This window comes from Hyperoodon ampullatus (genome assembly GCF_949752795.1).
Source record: "Hyperoodon ampullatus genome assembly, chromosome: 8".
Lineage (NCBI taxonomy): Eukaryota > Metazoa > Chordata > Mammalia > Artiodactyla > Ziphiidae > Hyperoodon > Hyperoodon ampullatus.
In genome coordinates this window covers 81,078,957-81,102,337 of record NC_136921.1, presented here as the reverse complement: position 1 = coordinate 81,102,337, position 23,381 = coordinate 81,078,957, and the positions used below count along the sequence as shown (strand labels likewise).

General features: G+C 35.6%; 1 protein-coding gene across 1 annotated transcript in view; it reads right to left on the bottom strand.

Annotated features, from left to right (window-relative positions):
• Positions 1–13,821, bottom strand: part of CSRNP3 (cysteine and serine rich nuclear protein 3) — a gene marked incomplete at both ends in the record, with an annotated part of 181,734 nt that extends 167,913 nt beyond the window's left edge. The window contains one exon of the mRNA XM_079710197.1: positions 13,674–13,821. Coding sequence (XP_079566323.1) covers positions 13,674–13,821 — 148 coding nt within the window. The remainder of the gene's footprint in view (positions 1–13,673) is intronic.
• Between the last annotated feature and the right edge of the window lie 9,560 nt (positions 13,822–23,381).

The window sequence follows — 23,381 nt, the reverse complement described above, 5'->3', positions numbered from 1 at the left end:
GAAATTACTAATACTACCCAAAGCAATCTACAGATTCAGTGTAATTCCTATCAAATTACCAATGGCATTTTTCCCTGAACTAGAACAAAAAATTTCACAATTTGTATGGAAACACAAAAGACCCCGAATAGCCAATGCAATCTTGAGAAAGAAAAACGGAGCTGGAGGAATCAGGCTCCCTGACTTCAGACTATACTACAAAGCTACAGTAATCAAGACAGTATGGTACTGGCACAAAAACAGAAATATAGATCAATGGAACAGGATAGAAAGCCCAGAGATAAACCCACACACATATGGTCACCTTATTTTTGATAAAGGAGGCAAGAATATACAGTGGAGAAAAGACAGCCTCTTCAATAAGTGGTGCTGGGAAAACTGGACAGCTACATGTCAAAGAATGAAATTAGAACACTCCCTAACACCATACACAAATATAAACTCAAAATGGATTAAAGACTTAATTGTAAGGCAAGACACCATAAAACTCTTAGAGGAAAACATAGGAAGAACACTCTTTGACATAAATAACAGCAATATCCTTTTTGACCCACCTCCTGGAGAAAGGGAATAAAAACAAAAATAAACAAATAGAACCTAATGAAACTTAAAAGCTTTTGTACAGCAAAGGAAACTATAAACCAGACGAAAAGACAACCCTCAGAATGGGAGAAAATATTTTCAAATGAAGCAACTGACAAAGAATTAATCTCCAAAATTTACAAGCAGCTCATGCAGCTCAATAGCAAAAAGACAAGCAAACCAATCAATAAATGGGCAGAAGACCTAAATAGACATTTCTCCAGAGAAAATATACAGATTGTCAACAAACATATGAAAGGATGCTCAACATCACTAATCATTAGAGAAATGCAAATCAAAACTACAATGAGGTATCACCTCACACTGGTCAGAATGGCCATCATCAAAAAATCTACAAACAATAAATGCTGGAGAGGGTGTGGAGAAAAGGGAACCCTCTTGCACTGTTGGTGGGAACGTAAATTGATACAGCCACTATGGAGAACAGTATGGAGGTTCCTTAAACAACTAAAAATAGAACTAGCATACGACCCAGCAATCCCACTACTGGGCATATACCCTGAGAAAACCGTAATTCAAAAAGAGTAATGTACCACAATGTTCATTGCAGCTCTATTTACAATAGCCAGGACATGGAAGCAACCGAAGTGTCCTCTGACAGATGAATGGATAAAGAAGATGTGGCACATATATACAATGGAATATTACTCAGCCATATAAAGAAATGAAATTGAGTTATTTGTAGTGAGGTGGATGGACTTAGAGACTGTCATACAGAGTGAAGTAAGTCAGAAAGAGAAAAATAAATACATATATGGAAGCTAAAAAAAAAAAGGTTCTGAATAACCTAGGGGCAGGAAAGGAATAAAGACGCAGATGTAGAGAATGGACTTGAGGACATAGGGAGGGGGAAGGGTAAGCTGAGACGAAGTGAGAGAGTGGCAGTGACATATATACACTACCAAATGTAAAAGAGTTAGCTAGTGGGAAGCAGCAGCATAGCACAGGAGAATCAGCTTGGTGCTTTGTGATCACCTAGAGGCGTGGGATAGGGAAGGTGGGAGGGAGACGCAAGAGGGAGGGGATATGGGGATATATGTATACATATAGCTGATTCACTTTGTTATACAGCAGAAACTAACACAGCAATGTAAAGCAATTATACTCCAATAAAGATGTTTAGGGGCTTCCCTGGTGGTGCAGTGGTTGAGAGTCCGCCTGCTGATGCAGGGGACACGGGTTCCTGCCCCGGTCTGGGAAGATCCCACATGCCACGGAGCGGCTGGGCCCGTGACCCATGGCCGCTGAGCCTGCGCGTCCGGAGCCTGTGCTCTGCAACGGGAGAGGCCACAACAGAGAGAGGCCCACGTACCGCAAAAAAAAAAAAAAAAAAAAGATGTTTAAAAAACAATTAAAGCATTAAATTCTGAAAAAAAAAAAAAAAGAAGAATATAGTGCTAGGAAGATGTGTATGTCTATGTGTAGGCACATATCTTCCATAGATCTTAAGGGAAACCCATAACCCCATATGCAGTGGGAGAAAATGAGGCCCTCCCATAGTGAGAACAGAGCCAAGTCCTTGGGGTTGGAGGAAGCGCTGAGGTTGGTATCTGACCTCCAGATCTCTTTTTGCCTTTCTCAGTTACTTGAACTATGATTGCTCTTTTTTGTTTAAGCTAGATTGTGTAGGGCTTCTTCACTTGAGTAAAAAGTCTTGAGCAACATGAACGAGACCATTAACTGACTATTTTACAGAAGTGCTAGGACATACGCCAAGTATTACCAGTAAAAGAAATGCAATTAAAGAACGGGTATAGTTATTTATTACCAGTAAGGGAAATTAAGTCAATGTGGTTGTGTTGAGAGGTCCTGTTTTACTGTCACACTGAATGAATTCTCTCTCTCTTTTATCTTACATAGAGAATTTAAATACTAAAAAATTTTTTAAAAAGAAATCTAAAAAGGTAATTTCTCCCAGCCTTTTAAGATAGAGGAACCAGTTGATTTCTTTGTTTCATGCCTGGTAATCAGACTACAAAATGAATGCAGATCAATGCCAGATGGAGGCTATCAAAACAAAAATTGGCCACAAAGAAACAAAAATGTGTTTAAAGTTAATCTGCAGCTACAATATGTGGGATGCTGAACAGAGCAGTTTTGTTCCCTTTTATCGTACCTCAATGTTGAAGAAAGATTTTTTTTAGTAAAGTGAATGACTTATCCTTTAACCCATTTGCAAAATAGATAAAGAAGACTCAACAAACCACTATATCTATTTATTTGTACTAAACACTAGTGTTTCTAGCTTTTCCTTCTTTCACACTAAGCAATATCTATACTTTATCTTTTTACTACTCCCCAGTTAAGTGGAAAAAAGTATAGCACTTTTTTGCACCATTTTTTTCTTATTACCATATGTGTATGTGTGTGTGTTTGTGTGAATTTGAAATGCATTTTGAAACATTTTATTGTGTTTATTTATCTTTGTAGCCTTTGATCAATGTCTCCATGTTTCCCCCACCCTCCAGCCTCTGGAAACCATCAGTCTATTCTGTTCCTATGAGTTTGTTTGTTTTTTAATACCACATATAAGTGAGATCATACAGTATTTGTCTTTCTCTGTCTGACTTATTTCACTTAGCATTAATGCCCAAAATTCCATCCATGTTGTCACAAATGGCAGGATTTTCTTCTTCTTATGGCTGAATAATATCCATTGTATATATACACCACAACTTCTATATTCATTCATCCATCAATGGACATAGGTTGGTTATTGTAAATAATGCTGCAATGAACATAAGGGGTGCATATTTCTCTTTGAGATACTGATTTTATTTCCTCTGAGCATTTGCCCAGATGTGGGAATATGGTTTTAACTTTTTGAGGAACCTCATATTATTTTCCATAGTGGCTGCACAGGGGTTCCTTATTCTCCACGTTCTTGCCAACACTTGTTTTCTCTTGTCTTTTTGATAGTAGCTATTCTAACAAGTGTGAGGTAATTTCTCATTGCTCTTTTGATCTGCATTTCCCTGATGATTACTGAAGTTGAGCACCTTTTCATGAACTTGTTGGTCATTGTACGTCTACTTCGGAAAAATTCTATTCAGTTCCTTTGCCCATTTTTTAATGGATAATTTATTTATTATTGAGTTTCATGAATTCCTTATATATTTTGAATATTAACTCCTTATCAGATATATTAATGGCAAATACTTCCTCTATTCCATAGATTGCTTTTTCATTTTGTTGATTGTCTTATTTGCTGTGCAGAGCTTTTCAGTTTGATGTAGTATTACTTGTTGATTTTTCCTTTTGTTGCTTGTGCTTTTAGTGTCATTTCCAGAAACCCACTGCCAAGACCAATGTCAAGGAGATTTTCCCATATATTTTCCTTTAGGAGTTTTGCAGTTTTCAGCCTTACAATTAAGTCCTTAATCCTTTTCAAGTTAATTTTTGTGAATGGTGCATGATAGGGGTCCAGTTTCATTATTTTTATATGAATGTACAGTTTTTCCAATACCATTTATTGAAGAGACTCTTCTATCTTCATTGAGTGTTTTTGACTCTCTTGTAAAGTATTAGTTGGTCAAACATGCCTGAGTTTATTTTAGGGGTATTTAATCTGTTCCAGTGATCTACGGTCTGTTTTTATGCCAGTACCATACTGTTTTAATTACTATAGTTTTGTAATACAGTTTGAAATAAGGAAGAGTGACACCTTCAACTTTGTTCTCTCTCAGTGAAACATATTTTTAAGTGGATTTTAAAATAACCTTGAACATTTTAAGGACCTCTTAATACACCCACATTTCCAGACTAAATTATATTCTCATGTGAAATTAAAGAATATTTTACGATAAAACAGAGTCAAAAGCAATCATAGTTTTTTATTAGAAAAAATAGTTTTCACTTAATCATATTAAAAGTTGGAAGAAAAATAGGATTATCTTGATATATTCCAGTGAAGAATTTGATGTAACTTTACATTCATTATTAATTAAAAACCTTTAATGGAAGGATACCTCCTTAATATAGGATAAAGGATATCCTACAGTCAAATTAAAGGTGAAAACCTGGAAATATTTCCATTAAAAGAAAAAAACCCTATGCCTTTCTTAGTACTAAAAAATAATCTGTTAGAACATATATAGAAAAGTCTCATTCATAACAGGTACAAAAATATTTTACAAACTTAGGGACTCAAGAAAAATTCACTGCAAGAAGAAAAGCATAAAACTCTACTGTGGGTAAAATGACAGTTAAATATGGAAAGATTATCTGGCATTCCTGGAATGGAATTATAAGTTGTCAATTTGCCTTATGGTCCAAATTAACCTATAAATTTAATGTAAATCCAATGGCATAGCAGTGGGTTTTTTTGGTAGCTTGACAATATTCTTATAAAATTCAAATAATAATTATGTGAAACTAACTAATATAGTCTTTAAAGAGTATGGTAGTGTATTGTGTTTCTCTTCATAGCAGTGGGTTAGGGAAAATTAGGAACTCCTATGTGAGATAAAACTTACTACAGAGTCATAATATAACAGTGTTGTTGGTTTAGGTATAACCATCTAGGTGATGAAATAGAAAGAAAACTACAGACACTGATCCTACTACAAATACTGAATAAGAATTTGGTTCAAGGTAAGAACAGAACTTCAAATTGATAGAAAATATTATATTATTCAGTATATGATTTTAGGAAAACTGGAAATTTATCTCTTTCATAGAGTATGCCAACATAATTTTCAATTGGTCTAATGATCTAAATTTTTAACGGAAATTTATGAAAGTTCTAGAGGAGGTTATTTGTGTGCAATTAATCTTGGGAGCTGAGGTCTCCCTAAACATCTCCTAAAAGTCAAATCCATGATATATTTGACCACATGACATATTTCTATGGCAAACATAAACAGAGTTAAAAGACCAATGACAAAATAGGAATGATATTATTGCTTATAGGTTAATCAAAAATCCTTAATATAAAACAATGAAAAAGAAAATCATAATAAAAAAAGAACCAAAACAGACAATTTATACACACAAAAAAGGACAAATAAATAAATATATAAATAATTAGCTTCCTACTATTCAGAGAAATTCAAGTTAAAGTATTAAGAGAATATTAGTTTTGCTCAGTGCTTTGTGACCACCTAGAGGAGTGGGATAGGGAGGATGGGAGGGAGACAGAAGAGGGAGGAGATATGGGGATATATGTATATGTATAGCTGATCCACTTTGTTATAAAGCAGAAACTAACACACCATTGTAAAGTAGTTATAATCCAATAAAGATGTTAAAAAAAAGAGAGAAGATCAGTTTTTACCTATCAAATTGGCCAGATGTGTATGTACGTATGTACGTATATAAGTATGCACAGAGACAGAGAGAGAGAATGCCTAGTAAGGTTGGAAAGATGTTAGAGGAAAAGGCACTCAGTTACTTCAATTACTAGAAGTGAGCACATAACCTGGTAAAATTTTCTGGAGGGCAATTAAAATGTACCCTTCGAACTATGATTGCCAACTTTAGGGGAAAATTTATAAACATATTATAACAGCAGTAATTATATTAGTGAAAAATTCTAGAAGGCTATTGTAATAAATGGACACAATAAATCCTGTTAAGCTAAAATATATTAATATAAATTGAGAAAATATATAGATTTTGGGAAATATTGAGAACTACATAGATAATTAAAATTACCCATAATGCCACTATTCAGAGAAAACTTAAGGTTTTCTATAGAAAATATGTGTTTCTCATTTTGTTTCTGGATCTTATTACATTCATACCTCATGTGTAAGATTTTACAAATGGAATGAAACTGCAATATAATTTTGCAATTAATGTGAATTATTTATTAATGTGAATATATTTTTATGTCAATAGATACATTTGTTTAGCTCTTTTTAATGGCCACATGGGAATCTATTATATGGGTTTTCCATAGATTATTTAACCAATTGCATAGCATATAGTTTCTTTATAATTTTTCACCATAAGAAAAAATACTGCAAAAATTAAAGCTAAAATTTTTTAAATATTTAGCTTTTTAAAGTAATAAATAAACGTTAAATATATTGATTCAAAATATTTCAATGTTCTAATCTTAGAATATTGAATTCTGACTTATTAATAAATTTAAAACTATGTAGGAAGTTTGGAGAGTGATTTCATTTATACTGACAATATTATATGCATACATTGGAAACCATGAACATTTGATATGAAAATATTTTTCCTATGGGTCTGTACCTGTTGAAGGAGACCCTAATTGTATCCAGCAATCTTAATTAATTTCTATACAATTAGTTAGCCTATTTCACTTCACTCATGTCATGTTTAAGATGACAGAAATCATTTGATCAATTAAGATGTGTACTTTTTAGAAAAAAGTCATGAACATACCAATCAAAAATAAATTTATTTAGGACTTAGTGTTATAAGAATCAAATAAAATAATTTGTTTAAATCATCTAGCACAATGTCTGGCAAGTGATAAAATGTTTAATAAGGCTTGCTATTATGATTATTAACATTAAGTAATGTGGGGGAAATATAAGACACAGCCCTTGCCATCAAGGAACTTAAAATATTGTAATTATAAACTTCAACCATTTCCATATTCTAGCTGCAAAGCTAGCGAATCCTAAAAATGTAAGAGCTGTTTTATTGAAAACAACAATGCTAATTTAGGTTGTTTATCCTGAATTCCATTCATTCTTTTTTTCATCAAAATATTTATCTCATATTGAGGGGACTTTTAAAATATATACGCTTCTTTATTAGTGTCCATAAATTTTAGTTAAGTTTACTCCCTCAGTTTTCTTTTGCAGCTCATCTAGCTTTATGCATATTTTTTTAAAAATCTAGGTCAAATATATGATACATACCTTATGGAGCCATGATGTTAGCATAGCATTTAATTTTAGTACTGATTAATGACCACTATAATTGTCAGCCTAGTCATCAATTTTTTTGGTAAATAAAAAATTCTAAAAGTGTGTGTGTGTGTGTGTCTAGAATTGTATATGTATCTGAAATATGTACTACTCTCTTCAAGCCAACATGATGGTTGTCATAGAAACAGCAAACAACAGAAAGTCAGAGCTGACATAGCAAGAAGATAAGGGACAACATCTTTGGAGAAATTATGAAATAGAACGGGTTAAAAAGTTAGAAAAATTAACTATGTTTAAAATTAATAGTCCTTATTTCTTCCAAACAAGTTTCCTCAAAGATGGAATTAAATACCCCAAATGCTGGCATTGTTAAGATTCAAAATATATACATTTTTTGAAATGTATAAATCGTGGGCATCAGAGCAAAGTTTAAAATCAAATATATTAAGTATTCTTAATTGTGAATATTTAAAAGTAATTTTATTAATGTGATTTAAAACTAAAATATATACATTTTTATATCCACTAACATTATCATTCAATCATGGCATAAAAATATATAGCACTGAGCGCATTTCAGTCTCCACAATATCACAATTAATGGGACCCACTATTATATTTCAGCCAGAAATATCTAGTGCTTTTAGCACTTGGTGCAGCAATCTTCACCAGCTTTCACAGTACTTTGGAAATTGTTTTATTAGAATTTGGTTTGAGGTTTTTATTTTTGTTTTTGTTTTTTGCCATGCTAAGACCACTGCAGATATCCATTAAGGATCTTAAAATGATTTAATAGTTCGTCATATAAAGCAAGTTTCATAACATTTTATTCAAATTTCTAGAATTATAAATTACATAAATCGATCTTCATTACTGCTCCATTGTTATAATATTTGTGAGATGAGATAAAGCCAAATGCAAAAAATTGAGTGTCCATTTCAATTTTACTTATTTTTTTCTCTTTTTTTTTTAAACATCTTTATTGGAGTATAATTGCTTTACAATGGTGTGTTAGTTTCTGCTTTATAACAAAGTGAATCAGCTATACATATACATATATGCTTTCCTACCTGAAAATTAAACACCATTCAAAGAAAATGCCTTTCTAGTTTTTATATGCTGACCTTTGGTTGAAAATCAAATATTTATGTTTTGTTATATTTATTGTGACTGCTCTTTCTTCATTACATTTGAAAACAGTACTTTTAACCTTAATCTAATACTCAATGGAATTCAGTAAATTTCAGACACTTAACTATTCTAGTTCATGCCTGATCACTGTAGCTGAACATATAAAACATATGGTACAATAATTCTGTGGCCCTAAAACATTCCCGGTTTATTCCCAAATTCTTCAGACAAAAAAAGAAGTAACATTTTCAGAGTACAAACAAGTACTTTCCAGAGTGAAATGGTTAAATATTGCAGCCAATTCAGAAATAGCACCAACTGGCTTTTTTTTTTTTTTTTTTAGCAGAACCAGGTTTAATTCTTTTTTGCATTCACATGCACACAAGTATACTTCCCTGGAGCTGTCAGAAAGCATCAGATTGCCTGATCTGCATGATGAATTTTAAAATCTTTTGAGAAACACAAGGACAGTTGCTTCAGGCACTATGATTTTATCATCACCATCATAAACAACAAGTATAATGCCAGTCAGCCTCTGGTATTCAAACCAAAGCCAAAAGATTATGGGACTTTGAAAATGCTGAGTGGAATTTTAATCACCTAAATTCATTTGGATCCATTTTTCAAGTCACACTATTTTGCAATTGGGTAATCATCTCCTTATTGCCCATGACCACTTCTAGATAACCCCAAAATAAAGATATGATTCTTATCAAGAAGTTTATAAAATACAAATACTCTAAGAAATATTTGTAAACAAATTACATTGTCAGGTGAAAATATTCTGATCACTAATGTAAAGGCGGTGTCTTTAATATTTAATAGCAGTTCTACTTCTACTCTTTATGAAATTCAGCTACAAGATCAGTTCCATCTATAGACATCCTGAGTAAATAAGAGCTGCGGAAAAAAGAAAGATTTTCTATAAAGTATTTTGGATCTCATGCTAATAGGGCCTTATCCCTTGAATAATGTAAGAAATAGTACCATTAACACCACCAGAACTATCTTTATAATTAGTTTTTTTATAGTACCTAACTGAGAGTTAAAAACACAAGCAATGTGTTGTTTTTCTAGATTCACTATGATATCAATACATAAAATTTTATTTGAAACTCGGTTTAATTGTGCTTTTACATTTAAAGCCAAATTTAAGTTTTTCAGGGCTTAAAACAAACAAGCAAACATAAAAGCCAATTCTTTACCTAGCCAGTAAAATGGAATATAATTACAGCATTCAGTCAGAAGCTGTGACTGAGTCTCATTGAAATGCAAGTTAAGTGGGCTTCTGAAGTCTTGAATTATTGAACAAGTAAAAGTAATGTAGGGTCCTGGAGTTCAAGGGATGGAAGGGTATCATTATTTTTTTTTTTCAGGGAATCCAGGTTGACCATTCACCCTTCTGGCAAAAGTGGAATATACAAAGGTTTTACTTCTAATGTAAATGAAATAACCTTCTATTTGTTAGCTGCCAGTGAAGATGCACACAGCAGACTGCATCTCACCTACTTTTCATCCTAACATTTTCACATTATCACAAGTAGCATTATGTCACCAAGACAAACCAATTTCATTCATGTAAATGGAAAACAACATGTTTGCTGTAAGATATTTTCATCAATGTCAGGGACACACAAGCAAAATCTCAACAGTCTGCACTGTCACTTACAGCAGGAGGAAGAGAAATGGTTCATTCACACTCAGACCGAATTCTCTGTCCACTACTTCTTTATGCTCATTTAATTTATTCATAAACTCGTCACTGGCATTGTATTACAGCCAGGAGATATGCACACTTTCAATAGAAACCAACTGAAGAAAAAGGCAACAGAGATGAGATGCCGAAAGATGGGCTCATTCTGTTTCTAAGAGGAGCTGACACAAAAGATCCAGCCATGTCTTTCACTTGATGATTTGGGTCCCTCTACTTAGTAGTCAGTGATATAACAGACCCATCAGAGAGCAGCACAGTCTAGTAGAAAGGTCAGTCCTCTAGGGATCTACAATAAGGTTCTCTGCCACTAGCTCACATTTGGATTCTTGTCAAGTAACTCTCCCTGGGCTGTGGTCTCCACATCTGTAAAATAAGGGTCAGTCTAGATGTTCTCAAAGGCTCTACTAGTTCTAACATTCTTTGAATTCAAAATGAGGGTTGACTTTACTATTTTTTTTATTACTCATATATAAGATCATTGGATCCTCTAAAAAAATTCAAATGCATTTCCTTCCTCAATTTGCCCAATTTTATAAAATAAGAAGCTTTTGTACTGGAGATCAGGCTGAGAATAACCCACAGTAACAGGAAATCGCCCTGTTACTGTCACATTTCCATCTTTTTTTTTTTAACCCCTCCTCCCCACCGTTTATCCCAAATCGTTGTTATCCTCACACGTTCAGTTACAAGGTGCTCAATGATGCATACCACTGTTTCCTTACAGAGGAGTATTGGTAAATATTTCCCTCAAAACCCTTGAATACTTGCAACGAAAAGTAGCTGGAAGAGCTAATCAAACTTCGCGGCCGCTTTCACTAGCCTGCTGTCTCCTCTGTACACAACAGACATCTCCTCCTCCATAGACTCGTGCCATGGTGATGAAGCAGGAAAGTTATGAACAGATAGCAAAATAGTTATCAAATAGTTTATTTTATCAAAATAAAACCACTTTCCACTCAAACTTTTACCCTCCAAGGAACTGTTGAGGTGCTCATAACAAGTGCCTGACCTATCATTTTTCAAACCCCTGTACACTACTAGAACATTACTTTCAACTGGAAAGTATTTTGATCTGCAATTGTAAGACCTGATGGTGTTTAAATGAACATTATAGGTACTTTGTGAACTCACAAGCTATAGAAATCAATAGGCACCTTGCATAGAGAAGGCCTGCAATTGATTTTTCCAGGAGAGAGTCAATTTGTAACTTTAGGAGAAGCATAGACAGGAGGGAGGAGGTTTAAGCATGCTGAAGGTTTAAAAACAAATCACAAGGCTTCCCTGGTGGCGCAGTGGTCGAGAGTCCGCCTGCCGATGCAGGGGACACGGATTCGTGCCCCGGTCTGGGAAGATCCCACATGCCGCGGAGCGGCTGGGCCCATGAGCCATGGCCGCTGAGCCTGCGCGTCCGGAGCCTGTGCTCCGCAACGGGAGAGGCCACAGCAGTGAGAGGCCCGCGTACCGCAAAAAAACAAAACAAAACAAAAAATATCACAGGTGTGTGGAAAATGCTGCACTGCACTAGAGTAGGAAGATCTCAAAGAAACAGGGTCTAGATTGATGGTGTTGTTCGGGAGTGGCTACAGGGGTAACAGTTGAGAAATACTAGGAGCTCCTGCCGTGCTCTAGGGCTTGGAGAAGGAGCACTCTCAAGGTACACAGAAAAGGAATTTAATAGTGTTCCTGAGACTCTTGAATTTAAATGTGTACTGTTGCTTTTCTAAGGATAAGGGCATCCAGTAGACTCATTCTCTCCAGTTTAAAAAAAAGTCATCTGAAATTATAAAAACAATGTATTTCATTCTTGAAATTTGCCAGAAGAGTAGATCTTATGTTCTCACCACCACCACCACCAAAAAAGAAAAAAAGGTAACTGTGAGGTGAGGGAAATGTTAATTAGCTTGAATGTGATAATAATTTCACAATGCATACATAAGTCAAAACATCATGTTGTGCACATTAAATATATACAATTTTTATTTATCAAAAAAAGTGTAAAAATTGTCTGAAAATTAATCTGTTCACTCAATAAAGAAGTCTAAGCATCATTCAATGTTCAGTGCTCTTCTAGGCACGGTGGGTGACAGCTTTGCCTACCACAAAGCTACAGTCGCTTAGAGGAACAGGCAGAAGTCTATAGATAAATTTCAAACAAAACGTATCCCCCAAATCCATTGATTGACAGTAACTTTCCTATGTAACTAGAGAATCTTGTTCTCAAAACAGCTATTGTTTTCTCCCTTTTCCCAAGTGTTCCTTTATCTTCTCCTTACTTTTTTTATATTTTCTACAAGTTCTTTAAAAATAAGTTCTACTTTCGTCAAGAGATAAATAATACAGAGGCTAAACATTCCTATAAAGTTACACCTATTTTTATTCTAAATCCTTCTAACAGTGATGAGGGAGAATTCATGAATACCAAACAAACTTTTGAATCCTTGGCGGTCAGGGAGACAAAGGTTAAAAATGGAGAGGAAGGTTAAAAATGGAATTAGAGGGTTCACAGAGCCACATTGTATAAACTTGAGTGTGAATTTTTAAAGGCTGTTTTGGTAAGCTGAAAAATCCCCAAACACAAATGCCCCAGGGGTTTTTATTGACCTTGTTTAGTTTTGCTTTGAATGATGTAAACTCTTCTAAAACATAATTTGAAAATCACCAGTCTCCTAATGACTGGTGTTGAGTGGACATGGAAATGTTGGAAAGCATTTGCCTATTTCAAAATCTTCATATGAGCATCTGTTACAAGGAATGCAACTTTAAATGGCTACAATTTTAAGTTTGAACATATCACCTTAAGTTAAATGATGTTGTTCACATGAACTGCTTAGGAGAAGTATATATGTGTAGAAAGCTGCATTTACTGTAGTGCATGAACCTGGCCTTGGGTCTGAGGTTTACCAGGATCCAAATGACTACAGAATTTTAGGGTTTTCAAGACTTTTATTTCAGAGCAGCATTCTTTTAAAAACAAACACCGTTTTCTCACCTGGGAAGTGAATGTTTTGTACTCAGTACTGCAAGTATTCCACAACTCACTGACTATTATTAGATGTTCAAAAGAGCTCAGATGATTTAATTTCGAAAAGATGAATCTATTTCAGAAAACTGAAGACACATAGGACATTATTTTCAATTGCTATTTGCTTAACTTTGTTTGGACTCATTTCTGCCTCTCATACTCACTCTGTAGAAAGAAACAGGAGTAAACTACTGAGACTTAATTAACCAAAATGGTATCATGTTTTGCAAATTAAGTCTGTTATGATAAACAGCTTAGGGGCAGATATAAGCCAGCAGATAAAAACTCCAAGAATCGACCATACAACACAATTTAGAGTACAACCTGAAATACAGCCTCAGATACTCACCAGTGAAATGATTAGAAGTGGACAGATAGACACTATCAACGTTGGCAGCACTGTCACAGCTAAAAACTTCATCATCAGATTCCTGCACAGAGGAGCAGGGTGCGGAGCCCTCAATTTCTTCCAACTTCCCCTTTAAAATTCCACTCATCGCTGCAGCGCTGTCACATGTACCTGTAGCAGGAACGGGAGCAACAGAGAATTGAAACATCTGACCACTGATTGCATAGTCAAGGTCTCCAAATTGTTTTGGGGGGTTGTAATATTTTGAACCACGTCCGCCAGAGTATCATATCCATGCAGAAATCATTCTTTACACAATGTTTGAAAGCATTGAAAACAGTTCTACCCTGATTCATTGCTATTTGCATTCTTATTCTGACAACAGTATTTTATGAGAAAAAGTCAAAATTAAGAATATGAATTCAGAGGGCTGCATAAGGAAATATGGCTCAGTGTTCTGAGTCAAATACAGGAGTCAAATATATTTATTTGATTTGTTCTGGTAAATCACATACTGTCACTGACAGAGCGGGGGTTCAGAACGAAATAGATCACTCACTTGCATGCTGTCATACCCGGAGCATACTGATTAGGGCATGTCTATGTTGCTTGGGATTTCTTTTTTCTCAGGTACAAAGGCATCTACTTTCCTGGGGCTCTTTGTCCGTCAAAAATCAAATTGGTTGCTAGGAATGGCTATACCTACAGAATTTAGATGCCTTATAATGTTTCCAGTCAGTTCAGCAGAGCTACAGGGAATTCTTGAGTCCTATACCACAGAGGTTGGCAGACTAGATTTAATACAGGGTAAATCACAGTCCTAAATCTTTTGCTGGATAAAATATTAATTTAAGTCTCTTCACTCTTGTATCAACATGGTCAGTGAAAGCCAGTCAGAGGTAGCCTGATGCATTTTTTAAAATTTGTTAATGTCAATTTAGATGAGTCATTAGACCTCTGAGAGTAATAATTTCTTCATAGCCATAAAGTAACTCTTAAGGTAATCAGTGGTTGCAAACACAAATTCTTACAATGGCAGTTAACCTCAATGAATAAAAAGGGTCAGATATAATAAAATCATGAAGTCATCTCAGTCTTCTCATTTGTCTACTGTTATTTGTAACAAAGGTATCAAGAAATACTTTTCTACCCGAAGGAAAATGATAGCATAGGAACAATAATAAATGGTCTCACAACCAAAGAGACAGTGGGGAGTAAGCAGTGTGAACTATGGCAAACTGGAGGTGTACACCCAGGCCAAAGTGGGAAGCTACTACTCAGTCCAGGTCATTTCAGCTCCATGCTATCCCAATTTAACACACTCTAAAATCTGGCCAATGCCGCAATCACATTCAGAAGCAATCCTTTACATTGTTAGCTTTCACATGCCCCATCCTCCTTTCCCTTATTAATTTTGCTTATAAAGGAGTGGTTTTTAGATTACATTGTAATTTAAAACCCCTCTTGGATTGGCTCTATAAAATAAACAAAGAATGGTTCAGATCTGTGACTTGGAAGGGTCAACAGACAAAGGAATCAAAACATTCTCTTCCCCACTAGCCCAACACAATACCTGAAATGCCTTTACTAGAGATACATAAATTGGGGGAACAAACTTATTTCACAAAAGATGCTTGCACAATACATGTGCAAAGAGAGGTAGTATACTACCAGAGAGAGGTAGTATCTTAAGCCATCAAAACTTAGCATGGCAGTCCTATCTGTAATAAAGAACCAAGCTGATTAGCGTGACTTTCTTAAGAAGTCTGGCCACTTTCATTGTGTCTCTCAGTGACCTCATGGAGTCTCTCAGTTTTGGTAGCTATGCTTCTGTGGGGCGTATGTGCTCCAGGTCCTTCTGCTGACTGGCTTCCTCTGTTCTGTACTTTCTGCTTCCTAGTATCCTTAACTGGCATATGGTTTTACTTCTGAAAGAACATCCTCTACTGTACTGTATCCTGAAAGCCTCGACACTAAACAACAATTGTCTTGTTCTTTTAATATATTCCAGTTCAGATTGTTGAGTAAGGGAATCTGTGTCTTCGTTCAGATATTTGTGCCATTCTATAGAAAAGAGAATTGTTTTCTGTACTTTGTTAAGGAGCCACTTATTATTTATTCAATAAACATCTCTTGAGCTTCTAGCATGAACCAGTGACTATTATAGTGACTATCGCTAGAAAGCAATATAGTAAAAACACAGAAAAAAAATTCCTTCCTCTAACGATGCTTACTTTCTGGGTGTTGATGGGGGAAGGGGTAAACAAATAATAAACAGATAAGTAAATTAAATATATAATATGTCCTGTAGAGTTAAATACTATGAAGAAAGATAAGTAGTCAAGTGGTATAGTGACTAAGAGATTGGCTGATAGAGAACATTGCATTTTTAATTACTTGGTGAGCTAATGTTACAGTGAGGAAGGTAAGGGAGCCAGCGATTTTGACATCTGGGGGAAGAGCAGGCCAGGCCAAAGGAGTGGTGAGTGCTGAGGTCCTGGGTTGGGCATAGTAGGCAATGAGGTTAGACAGGTATTGGGAGCTAGACTGTGTAGAGCCTGTAAGGACTTTGGATATTACTCTACATGAGATGAAGGGCATAAGTAGTGGAATGATAAGATCTCACTTGTACTTTAAAAGGACCACTCATTCTGGACTTCCCTGGTGGTCCAGTGGTTAAGACTCCATGCTTCCACTGCAGGGGGCACACGTTCAATCCCTGGTCCAGGAACTAAGATACCACATGCCGTCCGTGCTTCACGGCCAAAAATAAAAATAAAAAAAGACCACGAATTTGCCTATTATTTCATTTAGAAAAAAAAAAAAAGAGGGCCTACGGTAAAGGAAAGGTAGATTTGATGGGGAATGGAAAAGTCCTAGAATTAAGGAGGACTTAGCAGCTCAGATGAACAGTTAAAATCAGAACCTGACCAGTCAGAGGGTTGAAGAGGTTTCTTTGGCGGGGAAAGAATTTAGAACGAAGTTAGAAGGGGAAGGAAGGTCAAAGTGCTTCCCAAAGTAATGTGGTTACTTAATTTTACCTACAACCATCTCTGGTCTCTAAATTTACCAAATATTTGATGATGGTGGGAGCCACCTTTCCTGTTAAGTTTTAAATAGGACCAATTCTGATATATCCTACCACTTTGTGGTACTGCTTTGGCAAATAAAATGAAAAAGAAGGCTTTCCTTTATTACTCTAAAGGAATACTTCTTTTAATTTGGTAGAGAAGAAGCATTATATGGGTGGTGACCATTATCAAAGATTTACTTATTGATGGGAAAATGGAGGCAAAGAGTTAATAACTATTTTATCCACCACCCTCCCTAAAGTTACTCATTCAAGATTTTTTTTTAAGTAAAATCCATAACTACTACTTGCTACTGCAAGGGTTATAGGATTCTGGCTTGGAGTTGACCTGGTTTGAAAGCAATCGGTTGAAGAGTCTCTCTTACCTTCAAGCAACTTACGGAGATTTTAAAAGAATTGCAGAAAACCTCCTAAAAACTGAGAGCTGTTGATGGATTTTTTAAAATGTTGATGTACCCTGTTTAATCGTTATAGGAAGCTATTTGGAAGTTTTTCCTTAACTGGTATGAAATCGATGTAAATAATTTGGGTGGATTTGCTCACATTTATACTTTTAGTTCTGGTGACCTTGAAGAAACTTGCACAGAGTCATTAAAGAGAGAATGAACTGTGTAATTAGCTGAGTAAACACAAAGAAAGGGTGGGAAAAAATGTCCAAAAGCATGAGAAATATTTGGAGAGAGGGAGAGAGGAAAAATAGATTCATCCTACTTTGTGTCTGCCAGTTTGATTCTACTGTAGTGTGCTCTGGCTGTAGTACTAAAATTGCAACGTTACAATTATTTCCATGGCAACAGACAGTGAGATCATGCAGAAGTTAAATTGTGAGAGAGATTAAGATGCTACTCCCATTCAGATGTCTGCAGTAATAGGTGGGAAGGGAGAACAGAGTTATTATGAATGTCCTTGATTGAGTTTGTCCCAGCCACATAGTCCAGGGAGAGCAATACTAAACAATATTGTCACCCTATAACACAGAATGCTCTTTTGAGAGTACATGGCTGGATGAAACTGTTAGCAAGCAGACAGAAGTATGGATGACTTGATTTATATTTTCTAGCACCTTAAAGATTATGATATTTGTTAAAACTCAAAAGTTTTAGAATTCTAATTCAGGGTCCCTTAACAAGGTCCTATGTTTCGTAGGTCCAAAAAAAAAAAATGGAGACAGGCTTCCCTGGTGGCGCAGTAGTTGAGAGTCTGCCTGCCAATGCAGGGGACCCGAGTTCGTGCCCCAATCCGGGAAGATCCCACATGCCGCAGAGCGGCTGGGCCTGTGAGCCATGGCCGCTGAGCCTGCGCGTCCGGAGCCTGTGCTCCGCAACGGGAGAGGCCACAACAGTGAGAGGCCCAAGTACCGCAAAAAAAAAAAAAAAAAAAAAAAAAAAGGAGTCGACTTAGGTTCTCTTTATCTATCTAATAGTATTCTTATTAATCCTATATCCAATAATTCCTTTTGAAAAGTATATAAAATAATACAATTTTCTTAATACTGTTCCTAATATGAAAATAGTCATAATTTTGTTTATCAGTCAAATAGCAGAGTCATATTTTGAATTAAAATATTCAAAACGACAGTTGAATGTTTTTATACAAACAAAGACACTCAAAAGACAAAAGATTACTAGCATTTAGGAGTAGGGGAAGAAAATAAATTATTAATTTTTATGTTCAATTTATGATGTAATGAGAAATAACTGAATTGAGACAGGTCACTAAAAGAATCTAAAGGTAAAAATATAATTTGTCATTTTGAGGTCAGAACTACCGTGAATGTTGGGTACATTGCCCTTTCTACAAATGGAAATTATTTTTCTAAAAATAGTAGTTCAGAGTTTATATGGATCTCCCCCAAGAACTTAAGTATCTGTTGTTATTAGGCAAGTTTTACAGAATAAAGTATCCAATGATTGATTTTCTGATTATATGACACCAGAGAGCCTAAATAGTAAACCTTCACAACCATATATATTTTTTTAAGTTCCCCTTATTCCCCCACTATAAGGACACTTCTATAGAGCTGGGATACAACCATGGGCTTGGGCTGATTACTAAGGTTAATTGACAAAGACTAGAACAAGAATGAGGACAGATTGTTGGATCTAGAGACAGATGCAGAATAAATGTGAATAAAAGTGAAATGGCCCTGGGGATTGAATGGCCTTGGGGATATGAAGGGAAAGTAGGACATGGGAGAAAGAGTTTGTAAAGAATGGAAGAAAATCCCCAAAGGAGAAATGGACAATTTGGTGACTTGAGAGATCTGGGCAGTGATATTTATCAAGAGTTAAGTCACAGAAGATCAAGAGGTAGAAGAAATTAGCCTGGGTTGTAGTATCTATGGAGAAATGCTAGTTTCAAAGATTATGAAATTTGGTACATCTCCCTTTGAGTTGAGAGGGAAATGGGATGAATTGCTTTAATCTGAACTTGTGGTGATATCTGGATCCCCCTATTAAAAACACATCTGTTAATTTAAAATTTAGAACCTGAGAGCCTGGAGCTGGAAAAAGCTTAGGAGAAAAAAGCAGTCTGCACTGTTACCACAAATTTGCCTTCAGGTATAGGGAAAGTGGTGATGTGTCCTACAGTAGGACTTAGACGAGGCTAATCATTAAAATTTTCTGGGGAAATTTTTTAAAATGTAATAGTGTCCCACGAACTACCAGGAGTCACTGGTATGGTGAAAAGGGTGAAGCCAGTTGCTTGAAAACCTGGTTTCACCATTTCCTTAAATAGTTCTTTAGTGAGTTACTTAATTTCTCTGAGCCAAAGTTTTCTCACCTGTTAAATGGGGCTAGTAGTAGCTGTTTTATAGTGTTAGAATGTGTACTGTAGGTATTTCTATGTCCTCTGTTGGTATGTATTATGAATACCAGATGCTTGGCATTATAGCTAAAACAAAACAAAAACAATACACTAAAGTCTTGACTAAGAGTGTAATTTAGTCAGTTCAGTATAGAGGGGGGCTATAAATAGAAGTGAGCGACGAGAGCATGCCATTTCTCTTTAAGGCATGGAATAAATGGCAACAGGACAGAAAACTAGGGGAGATGTTACAAAGTCTTCTTTTGAGGATACCCTTGTTCTTTGGGTGGATGGGCATGACCAGACAGACAGCATCAGGGTATATTCCCTCCCTTGTCAAGTGAACCTGTCTTGCCGAAAGGCCACTTCACACTCCAGAAAGGAGTACTAATTGATTAACACTATATATGCAATTTTGTAACCTATAATTTCTCCACTTATAACATGAGCATGTTCCCTTCTCATTAAATAATTTTCTAAACCACTTATTTTTATTTGATTTTCATTTTTGTGTTTAAGGCTACACAGCATTTCATTGAATAGCTATGCAATAATATTTAACTACAATTCTAAGGGAGATGCTTGGTTTCTTTTAAAATATTTATTATAAATCTCCATATAATTAACATATTCTTTCATATATCTTTGTGTACATCTCTGATTATATCTCTAGGATGAATTCCTAGATGAGGAATTACCAGGCTTTCAGTACACATTGCCCAATTACCTGTTAGAAAGGTTCTACTAATTTATGTCTTTAATGGTGCAGTAGGATGTCATTTCACTATACCCTTGTCATTACTGCAACATTGCTGTTTTTTTTTAATTTTATAAATTTTTCATATATTCAGTAAGAATAAGAGCTAACACACATCATGCTTACTATATGCCATGCACTGTTCTGGCATTTTACCTATGTATTATGTTGGATTCTAATGTGGTATACAAGATTGCTCACCTTCTGGTGTGCGCTCTTTGTATAACCCCAGGATTGTGAATATGGTGAAATATCACTCTGTTATGTTCACATTATATGGCAAAGGGAATTTGCATATATAATGTTGGTCCCAAATCAGCGACCTGGTAGATTATCCAGGTGGGTCTGAATTAATCACATAAAACTTTAAATTTAGAGAACAGAAATTAAGGGTGAGAAGGATGCCACACAAGAGAGATTCTCTGTGGTTGACTTTGAAGATAGAAGGGGTCACATGACAAGGAATGTGTGCAGCCTCTAGGAGCTGAGAGTGGCTCCAGCTGCAGCAAGGAGGAAACAGGGACCCTAGTCCTAGAAGCACAAGGAACTGAATTCTGCCAACAAGTATGAGCTTTGAGATAAGCTTTCCCCCAGAGTGACCAGACAAGCATTCAGCTGTGCTGACCCTGATTTCAGCCTTGTGGCTAAGAATTTAGCCACACTCTGCAGGACTTCTGACCTACAGTACTATATGATAATAAGTGGGCATTGTTTAAATTGCTGAATTTGTGGTAATTTGTTGCAAGGCAATAGAAAAGCAATCCGACATATATCAACTTATTTAATCTTTGTTGTATTCATAGGAGGTAGGCATTATTATTAACGTCATTTTCAGATTAAAAACTGAAGCACAGAGAGGTTAGATGATGAGCCAAGGTCATAAAGCTAATTAGTCTTACAGGCAGCACCCGAACCTGGGCATTTTGGCACTTGAAATCATATTTTAATCATTACACTCTTCCTTGACTCCTGATGGTATCTTACTGCTTAAATTGTTTTTGCAATTTTACTATCTCATACAGTACTAATTTAGCCAGCTGATATCCAATGAGTTAACTGCAGTTAATATGGAAAAAAAGGAATTTTTAACCCCCTAATGAGGAACAGTATTTAGGAAGCCATTAAAAACCCTGGGGATTATTTTGCTCCTTCCATTCTTGGTTTATTAACAGAAAAGGATGACTAACTATAACAAATGAAATTGCACACAATTCCTGACTGTGTCTTAAATTCTGTAGTGAAAAATGTTCTACATGGATCTATCAGTCTTTACAATATCACCCAGGTAGATAATAACTGAATTTCACAGAAAGGGAAACAGAGGCTCTGATAGCTTAAGTAACTTGCCCACATTTACACAGGCAGTAAGATAGCATGTTTGGGAGTTGAACTGTAGACTGTATAGCTGCAAAGTTTATTATGCATTCCATCAATCATTATGCATTTCATCAATCACTAGGCTGTACTATCTAAAGAACTAATAGGTTAGCCAAAGTTACAATACCCAGTTTGTACTAGAGTATGCATTTCTAGAAGCAGATGTGCTGACTGGCTGACTGAATCCTTCATTTAAGGGGTATATATGTACACCCACAGTACAGTCCCCACACACATGAGCATATTTAAAGATATATTAGCTATTAGCAGTTGTTCTTTTTCTATAGACTCCCCAGACATTACATCATGGCGTGACATTCCTTTCTTTTTTCAGTAAGTTCTACCTTGCTGTGGCAGACTGGGACTTCCACCTGTCCCGTATTATCTGCTTGCCTTTACCTTGAGACATATTAAACCCCAGTAAAATGGGTACATTAACTCTTAGTACACACCCTTAGATTCTTTGTAGCTGATTCAGCATTTCCTTCTGCCAAACATGATGACTTAAAATTGTTCACCACAACACAAGATAAATGGCAGAAAGTGGACCTGGAGCAGAAGAAAAATATTGCTGAACAATTTAATCAAATGTTGCTGAATAACTTTGACTCAAGAAAGTGGGGATTTATTGAGAGAGGGTATATGTATCAGAGATTGGTAAAATACTTATTACTATATTTTCTTACACAAACATTATTTAACATTTATATTACATGTTAATATAAAAATTAATTATATTAATTTACAATTAGTCCATTGATTTACTATATGATGATGATCTGTGTGTGTGTGCCTGTATGTGCGTGTGATCAGAAACAGAAGAGTAGTATAATGGAACAGCACAGTGCAGGGAGTCATGAAATGGGGACTGCATAGAGATGAAATCCCCTGTTAAAGTCAGAGAGGTCAAAAGGAGTTTGTATAATAAAAAGTCTGCAATACAAAATTTTGCATGGCTTAATGACATTTATGTGACACGAACATTATCACACTGAAGAGTGTTAACAAAGAAGCACATGAAAGAAAGGGACTATCTTTAGCATGTAATGAGTGTCTGTCACTGGGGAAGGTGCAAGAAAAGGGTAAGAATAATCTGACAAGATTATTCACTTATTTATGCAGTCAGAAAAACAATTTTGATACAATTTTGATATATAAAATGTATCAGGCATTATGGTAGATGTTGATGATACAAGACACAGGAAACCTCCTGCCACAGAATTATAATTGAGTTGATAAAACGTTATAGAGAGGTCCTAGAAGTGATTGGAAGGACCACACTAAGAAGTAATGACAGGGAGCACAGGATAGGACTGAGGTGGCCCTGAGGCTGCTAGCTATGGCCCTGCCCATAGTGTGTGAAGATCTCTGAATATAGAAGCTTACAATGGAGTCCCTAAGTGCAGAGTTTCCCATTTGACCCTCAGTCCTAGGGGACTTCAGTGGGCAGGTTGGGAGAGTCCACTTGGGGCCCCTTACCGATTTAGACATCACAGTGGTCAAACAACCTAAGGTTTGAGTTTTATGAACTACAAAAAAGGAATTTTGAGACAGCAAAACAAGAAGTTTTAAAATAAAATTTGAAAACTTTTCCCAGAATCTTTCGGCGTTAATATGCTGACAGCATCAAAACCAGAATTACCTGGGTAATGTCTGATGACGAATGTTGATTTTC